General features: G+C 41.8%; 1 protein-coding gene across 4 annotated transcripts in view; it reads right to left on the bottom strand.

Moving 5' to 3' along the window:
- CTNNA3 (catenin alpha 3) overlaps positions 1-19,474 on the bottom strand; it is a 415,145-nt gene that overhangs the window by 100,938 nt on the left and 294,733 nt on the right. For all 4 annotated transcript variants that reach the window (XM_030950971.1, XM_030950972.1, XM_030950975.1 and 1 more), the window contains one exon: positions 2,837-3,037. In XM_030950971.1, coding sequence (XP_030806831.1) covers positions 2,837-3,037 — 201 coding nt within the window. The remainder of the gene's footprint in view (positions 1-2,836; positions 3,038-19,474) is intronic.

Here is a 19,474-nt window from a genome sequence, read left to right as displayed (position 1 = left end):
GGAACGCTCTGCAGCTCCTCCCTGCCCACCAAGCTGCTCCCCAGAACTGGAGCAGGGACAGAGAAGGGCCCAGTCACAGCCCGGGGCCACTGCGGCGTGGAGGCAGCAGCGCAGGAGCTGGGGAGCATCCTGCACCCCCAGCCTGTCCTGGCTAGCAGCAGGAACTCTGCACAGGCCCTGCCAGTGCAAGCACAGAGCCGGCCCAGAAGACCAAGATCATCAAGTGCCTCTGTAAGTACATCCAACATGAGCTCACACATCTGTCCCACAGCCTCGTGCCTCGTTATGCTCCAAACTGAGCCTGTGGACAGGAGCCTCCCCTGCCCCAGCGTGGCCCTGGCACATGCCCAGGCAGTGAGTGCACAAAGCAGCTGGTGTAACACAGCTGGGTATGCTCAATAGCCACGGCGCCCTAAGGCGTGTCACCCACACACAGAGGGCAAACCAAGGGATGTCAGGGCTGCAAAGACAACTTCAGCTCTGGTATTATTTAACTTCTAAAAGCTCAGCTCCACACCATAGATGGGGCTTTTACAGAGCCTTGTCTCTAGTCTTCTCAGGTTTTCCTTCCTGTTCAGGGAAAGGGAAGGGGTGAACAGAGGAACAGGACAAATATGCCCGAGAAGGAGGACCCTCCATTACATGGTGCAGTAGAGCTGCACTTGGCTGCCCACAGCTCCTATGTACACCAGACTACACGAGCTGAGAAATTAAGCTCCAGTGTTTAATAGTCATTTTGTGGCAGTATTAAGATACTACTGTTGAACAGCTCACTTTATCTTAAATACATCTGATGACTTCCAGCTGAAGAGACAGATAGTGATCTCTGCTCTTTCCTCGCATACTGCAGTGCAGAGAATTAAACATCTTTCTTTTATTACACATTACCTCAATATATTCTACAATTTAACCTTGATCTTTGTTAAAACAAACAGTAAATATATCTGCTCCTCTTTATGCACATTTTCTCCCTTCTGTTACCTCCAATTTGCACCGTTCCTATTTCTTCTCCCATTCACTCTTCCATTTTTATCTTTAGTTCTCTGCTATTTCCATGTATACTCTTTGTCTTTTATTTTGTTCTCACTAATTCTATACTCTGCCTACAGTGATTTCTCACGAGTAACACTTCACCTCTTCCTTAGGCATAAAGGATACCCTTCACTGCCTGAGGTTATTGTGGAAGTTAACTGAGGAGTTTATGGCAGCATAAATACAGAGTTCTCTCCTGGTGAACTTTCCCCTTGCAATCAGCTGGACCTGAAAGACTCAGCTGGGATAGAATGGTTTAGGTTACACCTGTGGGCTGCAACCTACCTGCATTTTACCTGGAAGATGAAAAAGTTAAATAAAACAAAACCAAGCAGCCATCTCAGAGTTCAACATGTGATCACTGCAGATCACATAAATACAGGTGAAAATGAAAAGTATGTGTCTTTTTTGCATTCCTATTGAACAACATAAAGACAGTGAATTCTCTGAAGTACTACAAAGTCATTTGAGATGTGACCATGCTTGATGTCCCTTGAAACAAGCAAACATTCCAACCACAACCAGTTTTATGCCTCCCTGTCTTCTGCAGACAGACAGGTTCAGGTATATTATATATATTACTGTCAAAGCAAGGCAACAGAACAGAAATCAATGTCAACTCCCAATGTCTTTAAACAGAATCAGTTTTAAGAAAAACAGGCTCAGCTTTTACATGAGAATCTAAACTATGCTTTTCTATGCTGCTTCCCTCTCAGTATTCCTCACAGTACTTCCAGAAATCAGGAAGAAAGGAGTGCAATGGTGAAAATTTCTCAATTTTCCTACCAAAATATCAGAAAAAAACATAAAAAACGGACGAGCCTATTTCAAACTCTTCCCATTGTTCTCTTTTGCCACTTCACTGCAATGTCAGTTTACTCCTGCTCACATGAGGGCAGTTCTGCCCTGGACATATTTGAACTTACTAAGAAAGAGCTCAAACAAAATTCCTGCTTTTTCTTGAGGTAAAATGTCAGTTAAATGTAAGGTACTTGACATTTGTTTAGATTGAAAGAGCAAGGAATTAGATCTCTGAGTTCAGGAAGCCAAATCCTACATTCCAGGGATGTACAGACTTGCCAGAAAATCTCTTAGGAGCAGTTTAACTCCCCACTATGAGACTTGCAACCATTTAAAACATGGAAGTACTGGGAGCAACTTAGATTTTTTTTTTAATTAATTACACATTATGAAAAGCAAGAGATTCATTTATGGAAAACACAGAAACCATTTATAGAACAGTGCAGTTACACCCCCTGTGGCCAGTTACAGGCATTTTCCAATATCGGATGCCCTCTTTTCTAATATTATGGAAAAGGAAACGAGACTGCTAAATATTTTAGAAAGTTTCAATTCTTTTTGGTAAAACTGAAGACTTTTTGGGACACCTGATTACTGCTTAACAGTCTTTAAAGTGGAAGCACACACAAATCATGCACCTCCTTCTCCGAGTTTGCCGTTCACCTGCTTAGAGCAGGCGTGGTGAGGCGCAATGAAGTGGGAAGCTGCTACCTCACTAGTTCCAAGTCTCCAAACAATGCTACATGCATTAAGGACGCCAGTAACGGGGGGGTACCATAACTCAAGGAAGCTTACAGAGACCATGTAATTCAGACAAAATGTTAAAAATTAGTTTTGAACCACATGGTCTCGCCCTAACTCAACAGCTGGCTAAAAGGAGACGCCTCGGAGGGAACCAGCAATGCACCCGCAGCGCATTACGGCAGCGGCCCGCGGGATTCCCGCTGAAGGCAGCGCACCAAGGAGAGGTGCCAGGAGATGAAAGCTCCGTGCTCGGCCTTACCAGCCGCGGAGAGCTGCTGCACGTGCCCCAGGACCCCCTGGGTGTAGGCTCCGGGCTCGTAGCTGTCCATCTCCCCCGCCACGACGTGCGCGACCCGTGCGGCGCGGCCGCGGATGGCGCCGGCGGCGCGGTCCAGACCCTCGGCGTCCTGCTCCCGCAGCGCCACGATGCAGCGGTTCACGTCCTCCAGGATGTGGCTCTCTGCAAGCACAAGGACACTGCTTTAGCACCCACCACTCGGGCACTCGCACACCGCCTACCCAGCTCAGCAGGCTGCAAAACTTACCCTGGCAAACCCACACTGAGCCGCCTGAAAGTTCTCCTACCATCTACTGGTTCCTAGAATTCAAAGGCACTGTAATACTCTCTATAAGCAAGAGCAACAACAAAATACTGAGTCAGAAAGTGCTATAAAAATATGAAAAACACAAAGCCTTACATAAAAATTAAATATTTGCAAAATGAAGAAAAAATGATTAAAGCTGCTACTTTATTGTTGAAACCTTCTTAAGCCACTGTGACATCTTCCATAATGAGAGGAGTCTCCAATGACAAACAATTGCCCAACAACTAAGCTAACTTGTTTTACATTGATGCCTTAGGATGCTCATGCTAAATCAAACTCCGAAGTAAATTATCACCCTTCTATCTTTCTAGATATAAATTTTTCATCTGGCAATTTGTACTTACCACACCATTACTTTGATACTCAAGTATGTAGAAATGGGGGAAAAAATATCAGCAGGAAGGACAAAGGAAAAAATATTGATACTACACACTGGTCCTTATCCAGAGCGTAACAAGCATGAGTAAGGATTCAAATCAAGCTAGAAGACAATAATGTCAAGAACTGCAGAGAGAACAGTTATGTGGTACATTAATATTTACATTTATACAACCAATATTGAAGGACATACTTCTTTTTTTTCGAGCAAAGTAATGCAAATATAAAATTGAACTTACGGTACAAAGGTAGTATCATAAAATATGTCTTTAAATGATAATATATTTACTGCTTTAAAGCTTAAATACCTCCTAAAAACTTCCCCATTCGTGCTGGTTTTGAATTTCCTTTCCTACACAGATCTGCAATCTGCTTTGTCTCACAAGAGAGTGTATGACAAGAACATCAGAAGTGCATTTTGTGAAGGCAATAGCTCTGCTCCGTCTTCAGAAGCATCAGTGAAACTTCCCTTGCACTAAGCCATGAATTAATTCAGAGCTTACAGGTTTCTTGTCAATTCACATGACTACCATTTTGTACATGAGTATTAAATTATGTTTTATGTTATCCAATAAATTAGACAATCACAGTAACTTGGACAGATAAAACACACCATTAGGTAATCCTAAACTACTAACTGGGTCTGGCATGACTACCTTGGGATTCTGCCTATGCAAAAACTTATACATTCCAGTTCAGTTTATGAAATGGCTGCATCACAGAATGTCTCTGCAAACACAGAATGTCCTTATCCTTTTCAGATGCATGGCGCCACCTCCACAGAGCACAGAAAAAGAGGAGTTTAGCAACGGTGCCTTTGTCAGCAGTGTGCTCAGCATGTGCCGATTTGGTAGCTGCACCCACAGACTGACAGCTCCATGCAAAGAGGGCACGCGGAGCACTGGCAGCTACCTCAGCTCCTCCAGTGTCAAACACAACACGTCCAGCTGCAAACAAGGGGCCAAATGAGCAGGTGCACAGAGATGTTCCAGGCTCCAACTTTACAGGTTATATCTCACCTTTCCTTTTCCAGGCATCTCTTCCTGTGTGCTTCCACAGGGGGAGGCTTCCAAACAAACCAGTCTGTCTATGTGCACAACCATGGAGAGAGAGGTCTGACACACAGAATGCAGGAGAAATGACTCAAAAAGCCACAGTTACATCCAAAATTAAGCAGTACGGGCCCCCTTGTATTAGTTTTAATACTGTCCATGTGTTATTACAGACAAGGACAGAATGGATAGCACAACCACCACTTTAAGGGCCTTGCTGTGAAGAATACACTGCTTTTTACTGTCCAGCAAAGACAGCAATTAAAGGGCTTAATCCTGTGTAAATACAAAGGCAGGGCTCTTCCAGGACCTGCCAAGAAAAGCCTCCATAATGGAAGATCACATTTACCTCGGTATTTAATACTACATGAATCTCAGGGTCATTAAAAAAATAAAATTGCCCATGGTCTTACAGACATATTGTATGAATGGAACACATGGTGCAAAGTTCCCAGCTTCCCAACCTTTCCAAGGGATGGCACAAAGAACACTTTTATGAAACAGCAAACTTGAGAGTGGATGCTCAACAGAAATGGAACTAGACCTGTATGTATGGCAAGACTCCTTTTAAGCCATGTTAGAATTGAATATAAATTAGACTGTGATATATGCTCTCAGATACTGTGTTTAAAGACAACAAAGAGGGATACAGATTTTATTAATTTTGTCATGTCCATCCACCTCATACTAGAAAAGCAGTGCAAGGTTCTCTGGCTCCGTCCATCCACGGCCACACGTCAGGGAGCCAGGGAGCCTGCCCAGTGCCATCCATGTGTGTGTCACCCCCTGCCAAGGCCTTGGCAGCCCAGCACCGTGGGCAACTGCACCCACAGAAAGCACAGTGAGCCTCTCCCCAGCACGGGCACTGCCCAGCAGCACGTGCTGGATAAGCACAGCCTCACACCGTGTTCTGAAGCTCCTTCCAGATGAGCTACTTCACAATCAATAACACTTTGCTTAACTTCATTTTCCCAAGGCTCAAGTAAGATGATACATTTGCCTTAGGAGATCTAATAGAGAAAGAACACCACTGATCAGAGTCCAGCTAAGGCTGTTTCAGCCTCTATCTTTCTTACTTCCTCCTCCTATAACAAATGCATTAGGTCAACTTTTGATTTTCAGCCAAAGCAGAAAAGGAAGATTAGGATGACGGACCATCTCTTTGTCATGAGTCAATGTCTAGCAGAAGAGTTAATTGTAACAGTGGATTGATAGATGTTTAAGGAAATTGTCAGATTGCCATGGTTGCCAGAGCAATTATCATGAGCAAGCGCACTGCACCTTCTGATTTCCCGCTGGGATTTTGGTGTTAGTCAAAAATGGCCAAAAATCATATCTCAGCTGAGCTAACCAATGGCTAATAAAGCTGTCTGACAAAGCCATGACTCAGGTTGTCTCTGGGACAAAATCAATAGCTCTTCCTCTGCATGTCGTCCAAGAAAAAGACAGGTGATGCCCTTCCTCTCCACTTGGCACTGATAAGGCCTCAGTTGAAGCATTTGAATTAAAGTTTCTCTGCTCAGCTAAAAAGAAAAATTAAATTGTTAACTAAATGGAGACATTATGAAAAAAGAAAAGAAAAATAATTACTAGAAATTTTAAAAATTTAGTACGTAAAGAAGAATCATAAAACTCAATTTGGTCTCCTGAAGACAAGACAGAAAATACAACATTCCTTTTCTGCAAGACCTAAACCATAAAATTAGAAATCTATGCAGAGATAGTCTAGCCAAAAAATGATTTCTATCTTTTCCCATCTGTTGGCATGATAAAATGGGAAGCACAGAAACTTTGTACAAAAAATCAGCTTCCTTTCAGAAACTTGTATTTCCCAGGCATGGTACCTTAGAGTGCTCATCAGAAAAGGATTCCAAGTTTTCCAATAAAGGCACTATCCAGTACAATAAAATACACACTCCCACAGACTCATAATGATTTGATGAACTCCAGAAAGATATCTGACATCAAAAAAATGGTAAGAACATCCATACTTAGATTTAGCAAGTTTTAGTGCCAAAGTTAAGAGAACTTAAAGCCATTACATGGAAACTGCCAAGTCCGAGCATACAACTCCCTGTTACCACTTTTCTTGCATTCAGACAGGAAAAAAAAAACCCAAAAACCCAAAAAAAAAAAAACCAAACCAAAAAACCAACAACAAAAAGCCCAAGTTAATCTAATTCCCACCTTTTTGCTACATACTGAAGTTCAGACAATGCTCAAGGCTAAGTTTCCATCAGCAATCTTATGAAATAGATTTTCTTGGCACTTGCAGCTCTTTTAATAAAATACCTATATTCTACAAGCAAGACACTGTCTTAGTCACTACTCAGAAATAAAATCACTGGTAATCACTTAATGTCCAAAGTTCCTGGCAATTTCAAGAGAAGAATTTTTAAATTAAGAGAAAAGTACAGAAAAATAATTACTTAGAACAAGGAAAACACATATCCTTTCTTCTCTAATTGTATTAGCTAAACATTCTTCATCTGCCAAATTTAAGAAACTGGATGATAATTTCTTATATTTTTTGTGGATACTCCATCTGACAACTCTGTCATTCTGTCTCAGACCAAGGGTGGTACTGACAGGCAGGGCTCCCAATTATCTGGGATTTAGCCAACTGTATTCACACTTCCAAAATGCTCCTGTTTTAGACACACAGAGACCTACCACAAGAAGGGTTGAAGTGTCTTTTCTCTGGCTTAAAAGACAAGAGCATCCAGAAAGCTACGGGCTAAAGCTTCACCTCAGTGCCTGTAAAAATTATGGCGCAAGACCTCAAGGAAAACATTTCCAGGCACCAGAAGGACAAGAAGATTATTAGGGACAAACAGTACTGATCTGCTACTGGGGCCAATCGAGCATGACTGCTTCCAGTGATGAAGGACTGGCTCTGGCTGGGGCAGCGCTCTGGTTATCCCTGACTTGAAGGACACTTGTGCAGTGTCCCCAGCCTCCCCCCAGGGAAATGAGGGTGGCAGTAGCTGGCAGTGAACAGCCCTGCAGCTCCCTGAGGAGCAGGACAAAGCTGGACAGCTGCTCCTCAGGAAGGGGCATGAGGAGGTGGGAGCATTTCAGGCCAGACACAGAGCACACCCTGAGCAGCTCTGGAGGTGACAGGGACCGGGCACCACGGCTGGCTCATTCCCTAGAGCAGGACAGACTGACACCCAGACCCACCCTGACAAGCTGGACAGATGCACCAACAGGCAAAGCAAAGGAAACTTGGGACTTGATATAAGGGAAAAGAATAGTTTGTCCATTATGAGCATGGGGAAACATTTGAACAAATCACCTGTGAAGACCAGAAAGCAACTGATGCAGACAAGTGGGCACAAATGCTGTTGTTTGTAGGTGCTAGAGAAAATGAATTTATTATTCCCTTTGTGGCAGACTTTTCCAGCACTATTTAACTATAACCTCCCTCTGCAAGGGGAACTGTCATGCCAAGATCAAGCACACACATGAGAAGGCTCCTGAGTTAACATGCATGCCTCATGTTAATGGGACAGATTTTCCTGAAGGAATATGTCTACAGAATTTGCCAGAGTGCTCCAGGAAACAGTAGGCTAACTTGGAAAAAAGGTAAAATCTTAGAGTATCCAGTATACCATGGGACATAAGACAGAAATATGGTGTCTGTCTCTAACAGTGAGCTGGAGGCTGCAAGCCCAAAGCCAGAAGACAGCAGAAGAAAAAGGATGGAAGATGACTGAGGAGAGAAAAGAGGGAATAGCATAAAGGTAGCCCCTAGGCAATGTTCTTCAGGATCTATCATTATCTGTGTAAGTCCCTCCAGATTATTTTTCAAGGAAAAGAGACACAATACTTGATGTTGTTAGAAACTTCAACCTGCAGTCTGAAACACTGGCTTCACTTCTGTTCCCAGAAAATACTAACTAAAGTGTGTATTTCTTCCAAATTTTACCTTAGGGCGAACAAAGCATTGACTGAGTTGGCGGCTTCTCCGTAAGGTTCATTTTCATTCACATATGCATGAATGACTCTAAAATGTCAGTGTCTAATCTCATGAATGCTAAAAAAAAGAGTACAAAAAAACTCACAGAAAAACCCCATCAACAAAACAACCCAACCTACACAGTAAAACCAAACCCACCCAAAATTCTGTGCCACATCACCACCAAAACAGAAGTACAAAAATGTCTCAAATAAGTATCTACTAATTACAGAGTTGGCAGCCAAAAATTATCAGTTTAACTAGCTGATAAAGGTTTCAAATTACAGAAAATTTCTCTCTCTGCATGAGTGAGAATCTTACAGTAATATTAATCCTTTCCAGATTTGATGTCTTTCTCTCGTTTCTTTTAACATGACTACAATAAGATTTCACTTGAGATGCTAACTGCTTCTGCTTCATTCCTTGCCCTCCATTTCATGGGCACAAAATTCAGCCTCCAGACAGGTTTCTGGATTGTCAGCTTCCCCATTCAGCATCCAGGACCTTGGGGAAATGAAGGAAGCAGCAGCTTAGACTCTCAGCATGTTTCAGTGCCTCTCCTCTCCTAAAGCTTTACACAAGGCAAGCTCAGAGAGCTCTGCAAACAGGGAAGTTCCCTGCAGAAGCACGCAGGCCAACCTGGATCCAGGTAAGGATCTGGACAGAGCACAGGCAGACAAGAAGCAGACCAGAAGCACTGGGATAGGACACAGATAAAGGGAAGCCAGAAAAAGTGAAAATGCCAACATATCCAACTGGGCGGGGGTCACTTCTCCATGTCCTGACATCAGCTGTCCCCTGGGCACTTCCCCCCAGAGATTTGCAGGGCTGACATGAGCTCATGGAGCTTGGCCCCAGCCCCTTCACTTGGCCCAGTCCTCTCAAACACACCCTCCTTGTGTCAGCTGAAGAAATTACTGATTTCAGGACAACCCACCTCATCCTCCACATACACATGTAAAGGTCTGCAAGGACCTGGGCCTCAGAGGTGTCCATTTCTCTTCTCTGGCTACAATCACCTAAGAATCTTAGCTCAGTTTTTATTCTAAACTTACAGGAGATGGTTCACACTTCCCCTCAACAATGTACACAGGCAACAGAGAATTTTTAATGTATTAATACTCTGTAACATGCTGCTGGCTCTGTAGGACCAGAAGGGAAAAACAAGGAATTGGAAGTGGACAGGAAAAGAGGAGACAATGGAGAGTAAATAAAATAGAGCATTCTTGTTTAATCCTTAGAAATCATTCTAACCACAAACTGTGTTTGCAATATGCCCTCCTGCTCCTTTTCAACTGCTACTAAATTCCAGAATGAACATAGCAAGTTTTACTCAGACTAGCCATGTCTCAGCTATGAACCTAGGCAATTGTAATGTTGATAACCCAGGTAATCATGACCTTAGTAACTACTCTCTCCTAGAAGAGCATTCTCTTCACCAAAGTAGCTATAACCAAAACCAGTGAATTTCTTCCAAGAGAGTAATTTACCTTCTTAACAAATGCATCCACTTTAACTTCTTGAAGTACAATGGAATAAACCCTTTCAACCTTAATTTGACCACATTAAGCCCTGATAATAATGAGCAAAAAGCCACTGGGCCAACATGAGGCAGCAAACCTTCTTCTAGGAAAACTAGACTAGGAAACCTTGTTCTGTCTCAACTACAGCACAGAGACTGACACTCCAACGTGCAGGTATTTACATTGGAATTCTCATGCTACTTGTGCCACCTGGTCTAGCTGATGCTTCCCCTGCCCAAGGCAGGGGTCTGTAATAGATGGGTTTCAAGGTCCCTTCCAGCCCAGACCACTCAACAATTCTACAATCTCCTAAATCTGCTCACAAATGTGGGGACTGACAAGCAGTCCCCATTTCCTCTTCCATAGCAAGGCCTACTTCAACTAACCTGCTTTATACATCCAGCTTTGCTAAATTGCTCCAAAAAGTAGCTAATACTGTATTTAGGAGTAAATATTTTATTTAAAGTGCTTCCAGACAGATTCAAGAAGCTCTGAAGTATTCAGCACACATCCTTCTCCTCTGACAATGCTTTTTAGGTATTTAAATTTTAGTGAATGCAGAATACTAGAAAAACATTGCCACATAACCTTAATTCTGCACTAACAGGTTAATTGTCTCTGGCTTTTCACTTTTCAGTGGGAGGCTGGTGAGTGAGCAGTAACAGTCAAAATGAAGCTGCTGAGGAGTGGGGTGGGAGAGATGAGGAATCACTGCAAGGCTAATGGGCTTCACCAGAATAAAGAACTCAGAGAGGTTGTTCTTGGTCTGAATACAATCCAGACCCAGCTGTGAGCAGCAGGAAGGGCTAGACCTGCATATCCCTTCCAACAATGGTTTTAGGATTCTGTGATAGAGAGGGAAGAACAGTAAGAACTGCCAGCCAAAGAGAGCAGAGGCACACCAGACTCCCCAAACGACTGGAACACGCCTCTTCCACATCAGCAAGGCCTTTTACAGACTCTGACATACAATTGTTCAGAACATTCACCACTGACTGGCAGCCTTTACTCAGACTTTGCTTTTGAGCTTGTTATCTTAGACGTAATAATTACTTTTCACTCTTCATTTTAGCTACTGGATAATGGAGAATTATTTGCCTTACAAAATTCTGTCACATTTTCCGTTAGTATGTGCCAGCCAGCTCAAAAAATGCACAGGATAACCATTTTCTTTATACTCAGTCTGGGCCTGTTCCCTTCATTTCCACCACGCAGCACAGCCAAAGCATTCATTATCCTCCTTAGAACATTCCCTCTCAAAAATACAGGAGACAGTTTCCCTTTCTGTCACTTTTATAAACCCCAGGTAAAAATTCTGGGAGGCTTCTTTTTGCAGGAGATGAACTAGAGAATGGGAGAGACTTTTCCTGGCAATTTGATCCTTTGTTTCTTCGTTGCCGTTAGTTTTGCAGCAGCCTGCTGGAACTGTCCACAGGAGAATTCTGAACTACAGGAGAGCATTCTCCTTCAGCATATAGGCAGAGGACTGTGTCCCACAAAAATGCTCCACAAGCCCTGGCTTGGTCTTTTGTGTCTCACCTGCCTGCCCAGTTTCAATGCAGAGTTACTTAAAAACCCAATTAACTAAAGCAGATAGAAACTACCAAAAAAAGAAAAAAAAAAAAGAAAAGTTGTATTCTCAGTGCTATGAAAGTTGAGATTCAATTTTCCATATAATTTGCTCTGCCAAAAGAGGAGAACAGAAATCTGCACTTTTATTGCCCTAGGTGAAATATGAGCTGGTCCTAAACAGGGCATAAATAAATTTGTCTTCTGCCCTTCTGTGACTGGAAAATGGAAAATTTATTTTGCTTTCTAAATTCTGCATTCAGAATCCAAATCTAGCTAAAATATTGCCTAACTTCATGAAAATATCTCTTAAAAACTCAGAAAGGCCTTGATAAATCAAAAATCTTTAGGTCTAAAATGGCAAAAGCAATGATCTCTGAGTAAAGGAATTACACTGAGACTTACCTCATTGGAAAGAAGTCGTCTTTGGAGCAGGGAAATAACTAGCCAGATTACAGGGAAATAGTTCATAGCACCTATTTTACAAATCAATGCATAGCTGATAACCTAGTTCATCATTTCACAGCACATGCTACAGAATGAAGAGCTGGCAATCTTCCCAGTTTGGACCAAACAGCCTAAGAAGAAATTTGCAATTACTAGAGAATATTCAATGTCTGTCTTTGCATCAGCTGGAAGGTTTGGACAATTTGTTACCTTCAAAAGATTTCATTTCCTCGGGTGGGGAGAGGGGAGAATTAACAGACTTGATAATGTATCATCTATTTCCTTCTGCAAGATCAGGGGTGTAAAACTGGAGAGCTTTGTGTTACCTGTTTCACAGCGTGTGCAACAAAGCAGACTATTCTGTTAAATGGTGGCTATTTCATTGGTCTGTAAAATATTGTTAAAAGATACCAGCCATCTGCCACTCTTAGATAATTGCTCAGGTGAAAATTCTGACTTTATGATAATATTCTCTTGTTACAGCTTTGTACCTGCTATAGTAAGCAGGTGATCAACACCTATAAATATTTTTGGTACAACCAGGACACAGAGGAACAAGTGGTAACAGAGAAAACATTTCACTGACAAGAGACAATTGGAAACTCCCAAGTCTCCCTTACAAAAATGGTAACTTCTAAGCTGTTACAAACTTGTCTGTTTTCCTGGTGGATACTCCTCTGCACATTTTGTTGTTTGCTGTTGAAGAGTTACCTCTCACTTGCAGAGAAAAGCTGCCTCTTCATTAGATCCATTTTCCCACTAAGTCTAAGTCTAAGCTGGTACCATTTTTGCTCTTGGTGGAGGACAGGTGCTGCTGGTTTGTTTCCAGCTTGTTTGGGTTTCAGAGGACCTAAGTCTGGGAGGTGTGTTTGAAGTTTTATTACACAGCCATCCGCCAAATTTCTGGGACCAAACCTGGGCTATCTAACTTACAGGCAACAGAAGTCAGGGCATAAGTCACACTTGGTGCACCCCACACGCTCAATGAGCACTCTCTTTGATTTCACACTTGTTTTTTTCTCCCCCAGGTCCCAGCTTTGCAGCAAACAAGCACATGTCCTATCCAGCTGCAGGAGGCTCCAAAGGTAGGCTGCCTTTGGGTTATGAAGAAAACCTCATTTGTATACTACTGCTTGATAACAGGTTCACAAGAGGACACTCAGCTTTTGCTCATCTTGTGCACATAAGCAAATCTGTTTTCTCATGTTTCATTTTGAAAGAACAGACAGATTGGACACGCTGCTTCCAGTAATAAAGCACACTCCAGTTTCAGAACTACAACACAACTGGAACCTGCTCTCCCAGATAAGGATCTTGTGTCTTACTCTTGAAACAGAGTCCCACATTGTGCACCACAGCAGCACTGTCACCTTGAACTCTTAACACCATTGACCAAAATCTTCCCTTACCATTTGGTTGTGCTTTTTTTCATACCAGTTCTTGGGAACACTTGTGTATGTTTCCAGTAGGCCTCACTACAAAAAGCAAGCAAATCAATTCCTGCAAAGCTGCACAAAACCATTAAAAGCTACTGCCACAGCTGCAGCTGGAAAGCCATTGGCAAGCAGCCTGCTGGGAAATAAACACACAAAAATTAATCCAAATCTGCATCAAACCCATGCATCTTAGATCATGCTTCAAAGGCTGCCAAAGCCCAACTCATCCAAATCCCATACAAAGTGAATTCCAAATGCATCAGCCTTCAAAACTTTTGAGGAAGATATCAGTAGTTTGCAAAGCTCATGATGAGAAATGAATCTTGCAGCTAACAAAGTCTCAGCTACAATTTACTGAAATTCAATAAGAACAGGAATTCAATATGAAATTTCAGCTTCTGAATGAAAACCTCAAGTCATCAAAATTCCAAGTCCAGTGTTGAACTGCATGACCCAGCTCCTTAGTCCTGCCCACTTGCTCAGTGACTTCATGCATCCCATTCACTCTTACCTCTCTACAGCTCTCCAAAAGTTCACCACTAAAATGTTCCCATAACCTCACTAACAAGTGCAGAAAATCTTGATTTAGTAAATACTAAATTCAAATTGCAGGTTTTCATGGGACAAGGCTTGCCAGAATGGTTCCCAAAATGAGCCTGTGACACATGGTCAGATCCAGTGGCAGGACATGACATACCTGACCAAGCAGTCCCTAAGAACACACCCACTGCCAAACAAGTGTAACACACTGTCATGTTTGCCCTTGAGCCTAGGCCAGGAGTGCTGCAAGAGCAATCTGCATTTAAATCAGTGTATCAGGACTGTAAGCTACTTCTGAGGCAAGGATATGGAATATGGATATTGAAGGGAGGCTGCAGATAATGCAAGATTTTCAATTAAAACAAAATGGTAACCATTAGATCAACAAATCTCCAAGAAGAAGACATTCCTCTGGAAAAAAAAAACTGAAAATGACTCCAACTATCCATTGTGACATGGAGCATTTCAAGTTCTATTTATCTTAATAACAGAGTAAGGAAAATGGATGACTGTGGTGGTAACTTGTGAGGTGGTTGGGAGGAATCAGGGCAATCAGAAAGCTGTATGTAGTATTTCTGCTGGCAAACTGGTATTAACCACTGTATAAAAGAGAACAGAGAGACAGGAATGCTGCATAATTAAGAGTTCAAGTAGCCCCCTAGAGTAGGAAGCTGTGCATCACAAACTGGAGGCACCAGTGCAGAGTGAGATAAGCACTGCAGCTGGTAACTGTACACTGGATTTCTAAAAGGCTTTCAACTGCTATTCCCAGAGAGCTCTGAGATGGCACAGGATAAATGACAGATTTACTGGTGCTACTTCTTACAAAAGACAAAAGAAGGGGCAGAAACAAGCAGACAGTCTTCCCAACTCTGTAAGCCAGCATTTCCACAGGGATTGGCTCTGAAATAGTGTAATTCAGTGCTTTCAAAAGCAATATAAAAGGAGAGTACTGAAGTAATGAAGGAGGGAATTTTTCTTGTCTTTTCTCATTCCAGGCAGTCAAAGCTGACAACAAAGAACTGAAGATGGTATCACAGCACCAAGTGATCAGTGAATTAAGCAAACCAGTACAATGTCAATGAACTCAAATGTGTAGTGAAAAAAACCCCTATGCCTATACAAAATACTGACCTATAAATGTGTTACTACAATTGAGCCCAGAAATTTCTGAAGGTAATTAAGAAAACTCTAGAAGCATGCTAGCTCAACAGTAATTAAAGGCAAATAATGCTGTGATTTCCCAAAGAATACCTGATAGTAAAGATATATCTAAGATGCTGCAAATAGCTCTTGTCCTTACTTCCATTTAAAAATATCCATTTTAGTAAGCAGCACAACTAAACCTCCTACTTCTCCACAAGATACACCCCTACATTGTTGAAATGACAGCTATTATAATGTTATGGAAGAAAAGGAGTTTAAAAGAAAGAGCAGGGGAAAAGTAGAGGATATTCCCAGCAAAGGCAAAGCATTATGATGGCTTTGGCAGAATTTCCAGGTGGGTCATCAAGGGCTAAGAGCTGCATCAGCAAAAACAAACTTTGTATGCTCAGTGACACACAGATCCAGCTCTTAGTATTGATAAAAAAGAGAAAAATCCAAGGCCATTTTCTTACAAGCAAGGTGAGAACAGTGAAGAGTGAGCTTGACCATTTTAAGTTTAGCAAATTCCTATTTATCCTGAAGCACATTACAGTCAGGCTGAACAAACCTGATATAGAAGTTATTAAAACCCACAGTTTCATTTACCTTCCTATTGGAACTGTAATTAAGTGCATACATCTCTACTGAGATTCTTATGTTTATTCTCCTACAAAAAGCAAAGCATGGTATTTTGCTAGCGCAGGCACCAGAAGGCCAGCATGACAACACTGAATTTCATCTCAAGTCTCTGAATAGCATCTTGCTGGTTTGGGCTTTTTCCTCATGATCTCCATAGCTATGCTAAGGGCAAATCTGTAATTGGCAATTTTTGTGATGAATTCATCTGTAAACATGCTACATGGACTGGAAAAGTGGTAATAAACTGAACCAGAACTTTAAACCATTGATGGAAAACAAATTATATCAAGAGAGATAAGCAAGACAGAAATCTGAATCATTCCCTTACTCCTTGCCCAAGCATTTACAGTGCATTTTGCAGTTTGAGTGACTTCAACTGTCCAGATTGCCATCTTAGTGACTACAACTGCCCCAAGTGATGTGAAACAGAGCCTGGTCAAAATCCAAAACTTCATGCTATTAATACCTCCATGCTGAGACCTGGCCTTTCCATACACAGAAGTGCTACTCATCAAGTGGTGTTTTCTAACATAATAAAAGGTGCAGCAATGTCACAAGTTAAAAGGGTGATCTTGGCTCTACAAACAAGCCCTACTAGGTTGCCCCTTAGATGTCTCAATCTCAGAGTCCAGACTAAGCATTTCAGTAGCCACAAAGATGAAAATTACTGCATTATTACATTATCTAACCTGATTAGGCCTGATTACACCCAACACTTTGTATCTGACCTGAGCAGAACTGTGTATTTTGACAAAAAACAAGTGACCGGTAAAGCACATAAAGCTGTGCCTGCAGAAGCGCAAACTGCAGTAACCTGAGCCCACCACCTCCCATAATGCAGGCTTGGTGTAGCTGTTCAGCATGATGAGCACTAACATGCATTCCTGAATCACTGAATAAAACCACAGCACAATAAAGTGCATCAAAAGAAAAAAAAAAGGCAGAGATGTCATACACTGTTTGCAAGTGGCTACCCTAAATTAGCAGACAAAGCATTAAAGTTTTACAGTCTCACCCACACGTACTGGCATCTTGCAGAAGGCTTTTTCAGCTGGCTTTAATGAGAAAAGGAGGAAGGAAGGACACTAGAAGTTTTAGAACATAAACTTCAAAGGAAAGAAATGACAAGATTTTGGGGTGGGAGAGGAAGGAAATGAGACATTTTCAATGGAAATGGACACTACTGAAGAACCGAGCAAATTTAGGAATAAAACGAGGAGAAATCACCTGTAAAATGGTTTCTAAACTTCCAAATGCTTCAACACTGGATACAACCTTTCAGAACTTTGAACCTGAACTTCAGCAGTTGGCTTGAAACAAATTTCTAAGCATATCTTAAACTTCCAATGGAATACGAGAAGAATCAGTAGGGATGGACAGGCTTTTCCAGAGTAACTACCACTTTAGTTGGGACACAGTTTGCTGATGTGTGACCATCAGGGGAGTCATCACAGATCCTAAAAGAAGCAGAACCACTGGTCAGCAGACACAATGAACAGAGGAGAATATGTTAACCACTTCTGCTGCTCTGCACCCTCCTCTCTCAAACTGTCAGAAACGAAGTAAAATTAAGCTATTTTTAGCTTGAAGTTTGCTGGTTTTGTTGCTAACAAGAAAAAGGGGGGTTTAATACTAAAACCCCAGAGCTTTTTCCTCCCTTCAACTGGAACAAAAAGATATTAACACCCCCTTCATATCTTGGCCTGTTTCCATCCTGCCTGCCTGCCTCCTATGGCAACTATAAATTATTCTTTCAGATTACCAGAGGTTCTGGGGAAAAAAAACCCAGCACTGGGTAGACTATGACAGAATCATGGATAAATGAGTATGATGCCATTAACAGGACAGGCAGCATCAAGAAAGTTATTTCTAAAGAATATCTTTATACAGAATGTGACACTGAATAATGAAGAACAGCTCAACAGCAGAGTAACTACCAGAGGGCAGAGATAAGGAAGGCTGTGTGATATTCAGAGAACATTATAAAACCTGGAAGAATACTTCCATGTAATTGCATTTAGGGATGTGAAAAGGCAGAGGAACTAAACAGACATGAGGAGCTTTTTTTTAAATGACTGATGCAAAGTAATTTCGAAGAAATAGAGGAAAGGTCTGCCTCTATTGCACAAAATTGGATAATGCTACAGATCTGCTACATATTTGACAGAACCTACCTACCAACAGGAAATACATCAGACAGGAAGACCAAGGGAAGAATTAATAACATTTTCTATCAGTCTAATCTCAGCAAGTGTTTTCTGTATTTATGAGAGAATGACTGCATCATCCAGAACAAGCAGTCACACTCCCAAAATGAGCTTCTCTGTCCACTGAGTACCAAAGAAAAACAAGGGAGCCTAAGCTTAGGAAATGTATTCAGCTGGAGATGGAGCAAGAAATGCTCATCAGACTTGGTAAAAAAAAATAAATCACCTATTTAACAACTACTTTAAAAAGTTATGATTCCTAACAAACACTGGCTTGATAGCAATGCAGAGACAATGATATGAAAAGCCCGCAACTGTCTAATTTAAGGTCTCTTAAGGATAAAGTGTGGTAAGACTGACAAGTGCTCAGTGCAATCAGTGGTACCCGAGCCCAGGAGAACACGAGTGAAGAACTGCACGAGCTCCACTCAGTGCTTTATGCCATCAATCACAAACAGACATTAACATAAAGCCTACAAAGAACACCAACAATACACACAGGAACACAGCTGAGACACAAAAGTCCATCTCATGTAGCTCTTCCAAAGAATGCAACAAAAACCAAAAGTAGCCCTTAAAGCCTGGAACAGGCTGGAGAAGAACATTACTGAACAGAGACTGACTTCTGTGCAATCCAGCCAAGAATTAGTGCAAACAAACCAAGAGGGTCTTTTCAAAAAGTGCTCAACTGGTTTAGCACTACACAGAAATAATGAAGCACTGCATCAGTGCTTCCTTCTCTAGTCGCCATTCTCCATCCTCCAAAAAAAAATCTTATGGAAATACACTTATGAATCTACTCTTAATTGGTGTGATTCAGATGAACGTCATTCTTCTCTCAGTGATGCAAGCAGGAGAAGGGATTTGTCAAGCAGACATTTTTTACATTTTATTGCAGTAGATTAATACTAGTTGTGTTGCATTGCTTAAGATGTGTTGTACAATAATAGCTAAGACCAAATTAAAACCAAGATATGGACCACATATAACTGAATAAGTCTCAAACTGAATTTCTGCAGGAAATTGGAAGTTTGCCCTGCTCTGCACAAGATGCTTTAGTAGAGAATGTTCAGAGCTCTCTTCTAATCCTTGTTAGGCTTTAATTCTGCTTCTCTATTCTGCTACTTCGTACATGCTACCCGACATGGTCACAAAGTCCCCCTGGCCCACTCTTTCCTAATCAACTACTGCAGACCTCTCCCAGCAGCAGAAACTGCAGCAGCAGCAGCTGGGGCTCCAGATGTGGAGCTATAAATGTTGGGGAAAGAAGTGAAGCTGGATATTTGCTCCCTCTTTGTGATCGGTAAATTCAAAAACAGGCCTGTGGATAAAATACATACGGTAGGTTCTTTCTCCTGATTATTTTTGTTGGTGTTTAACTGAGAAATCTTCAC

This window comes from Camarhynchus parvulus, chromosome 6, assembly GCF_901933205.1.
Source record: "Camarhynchus parvulus chromosome 6, STF_HiC, whole genome shotgun sequence".
NCBI classification, from domain to species: Eukaryota; Metazoa; Chordata; class Aves; order Passeriformes; family Thraupidae; genus Camarhynchus; species Camarhynchus parvulus.
Note: the sequence above shows the minus strand (reverse complement) of the source record. Positions and strands in the feature narration are given on the sequence as shown.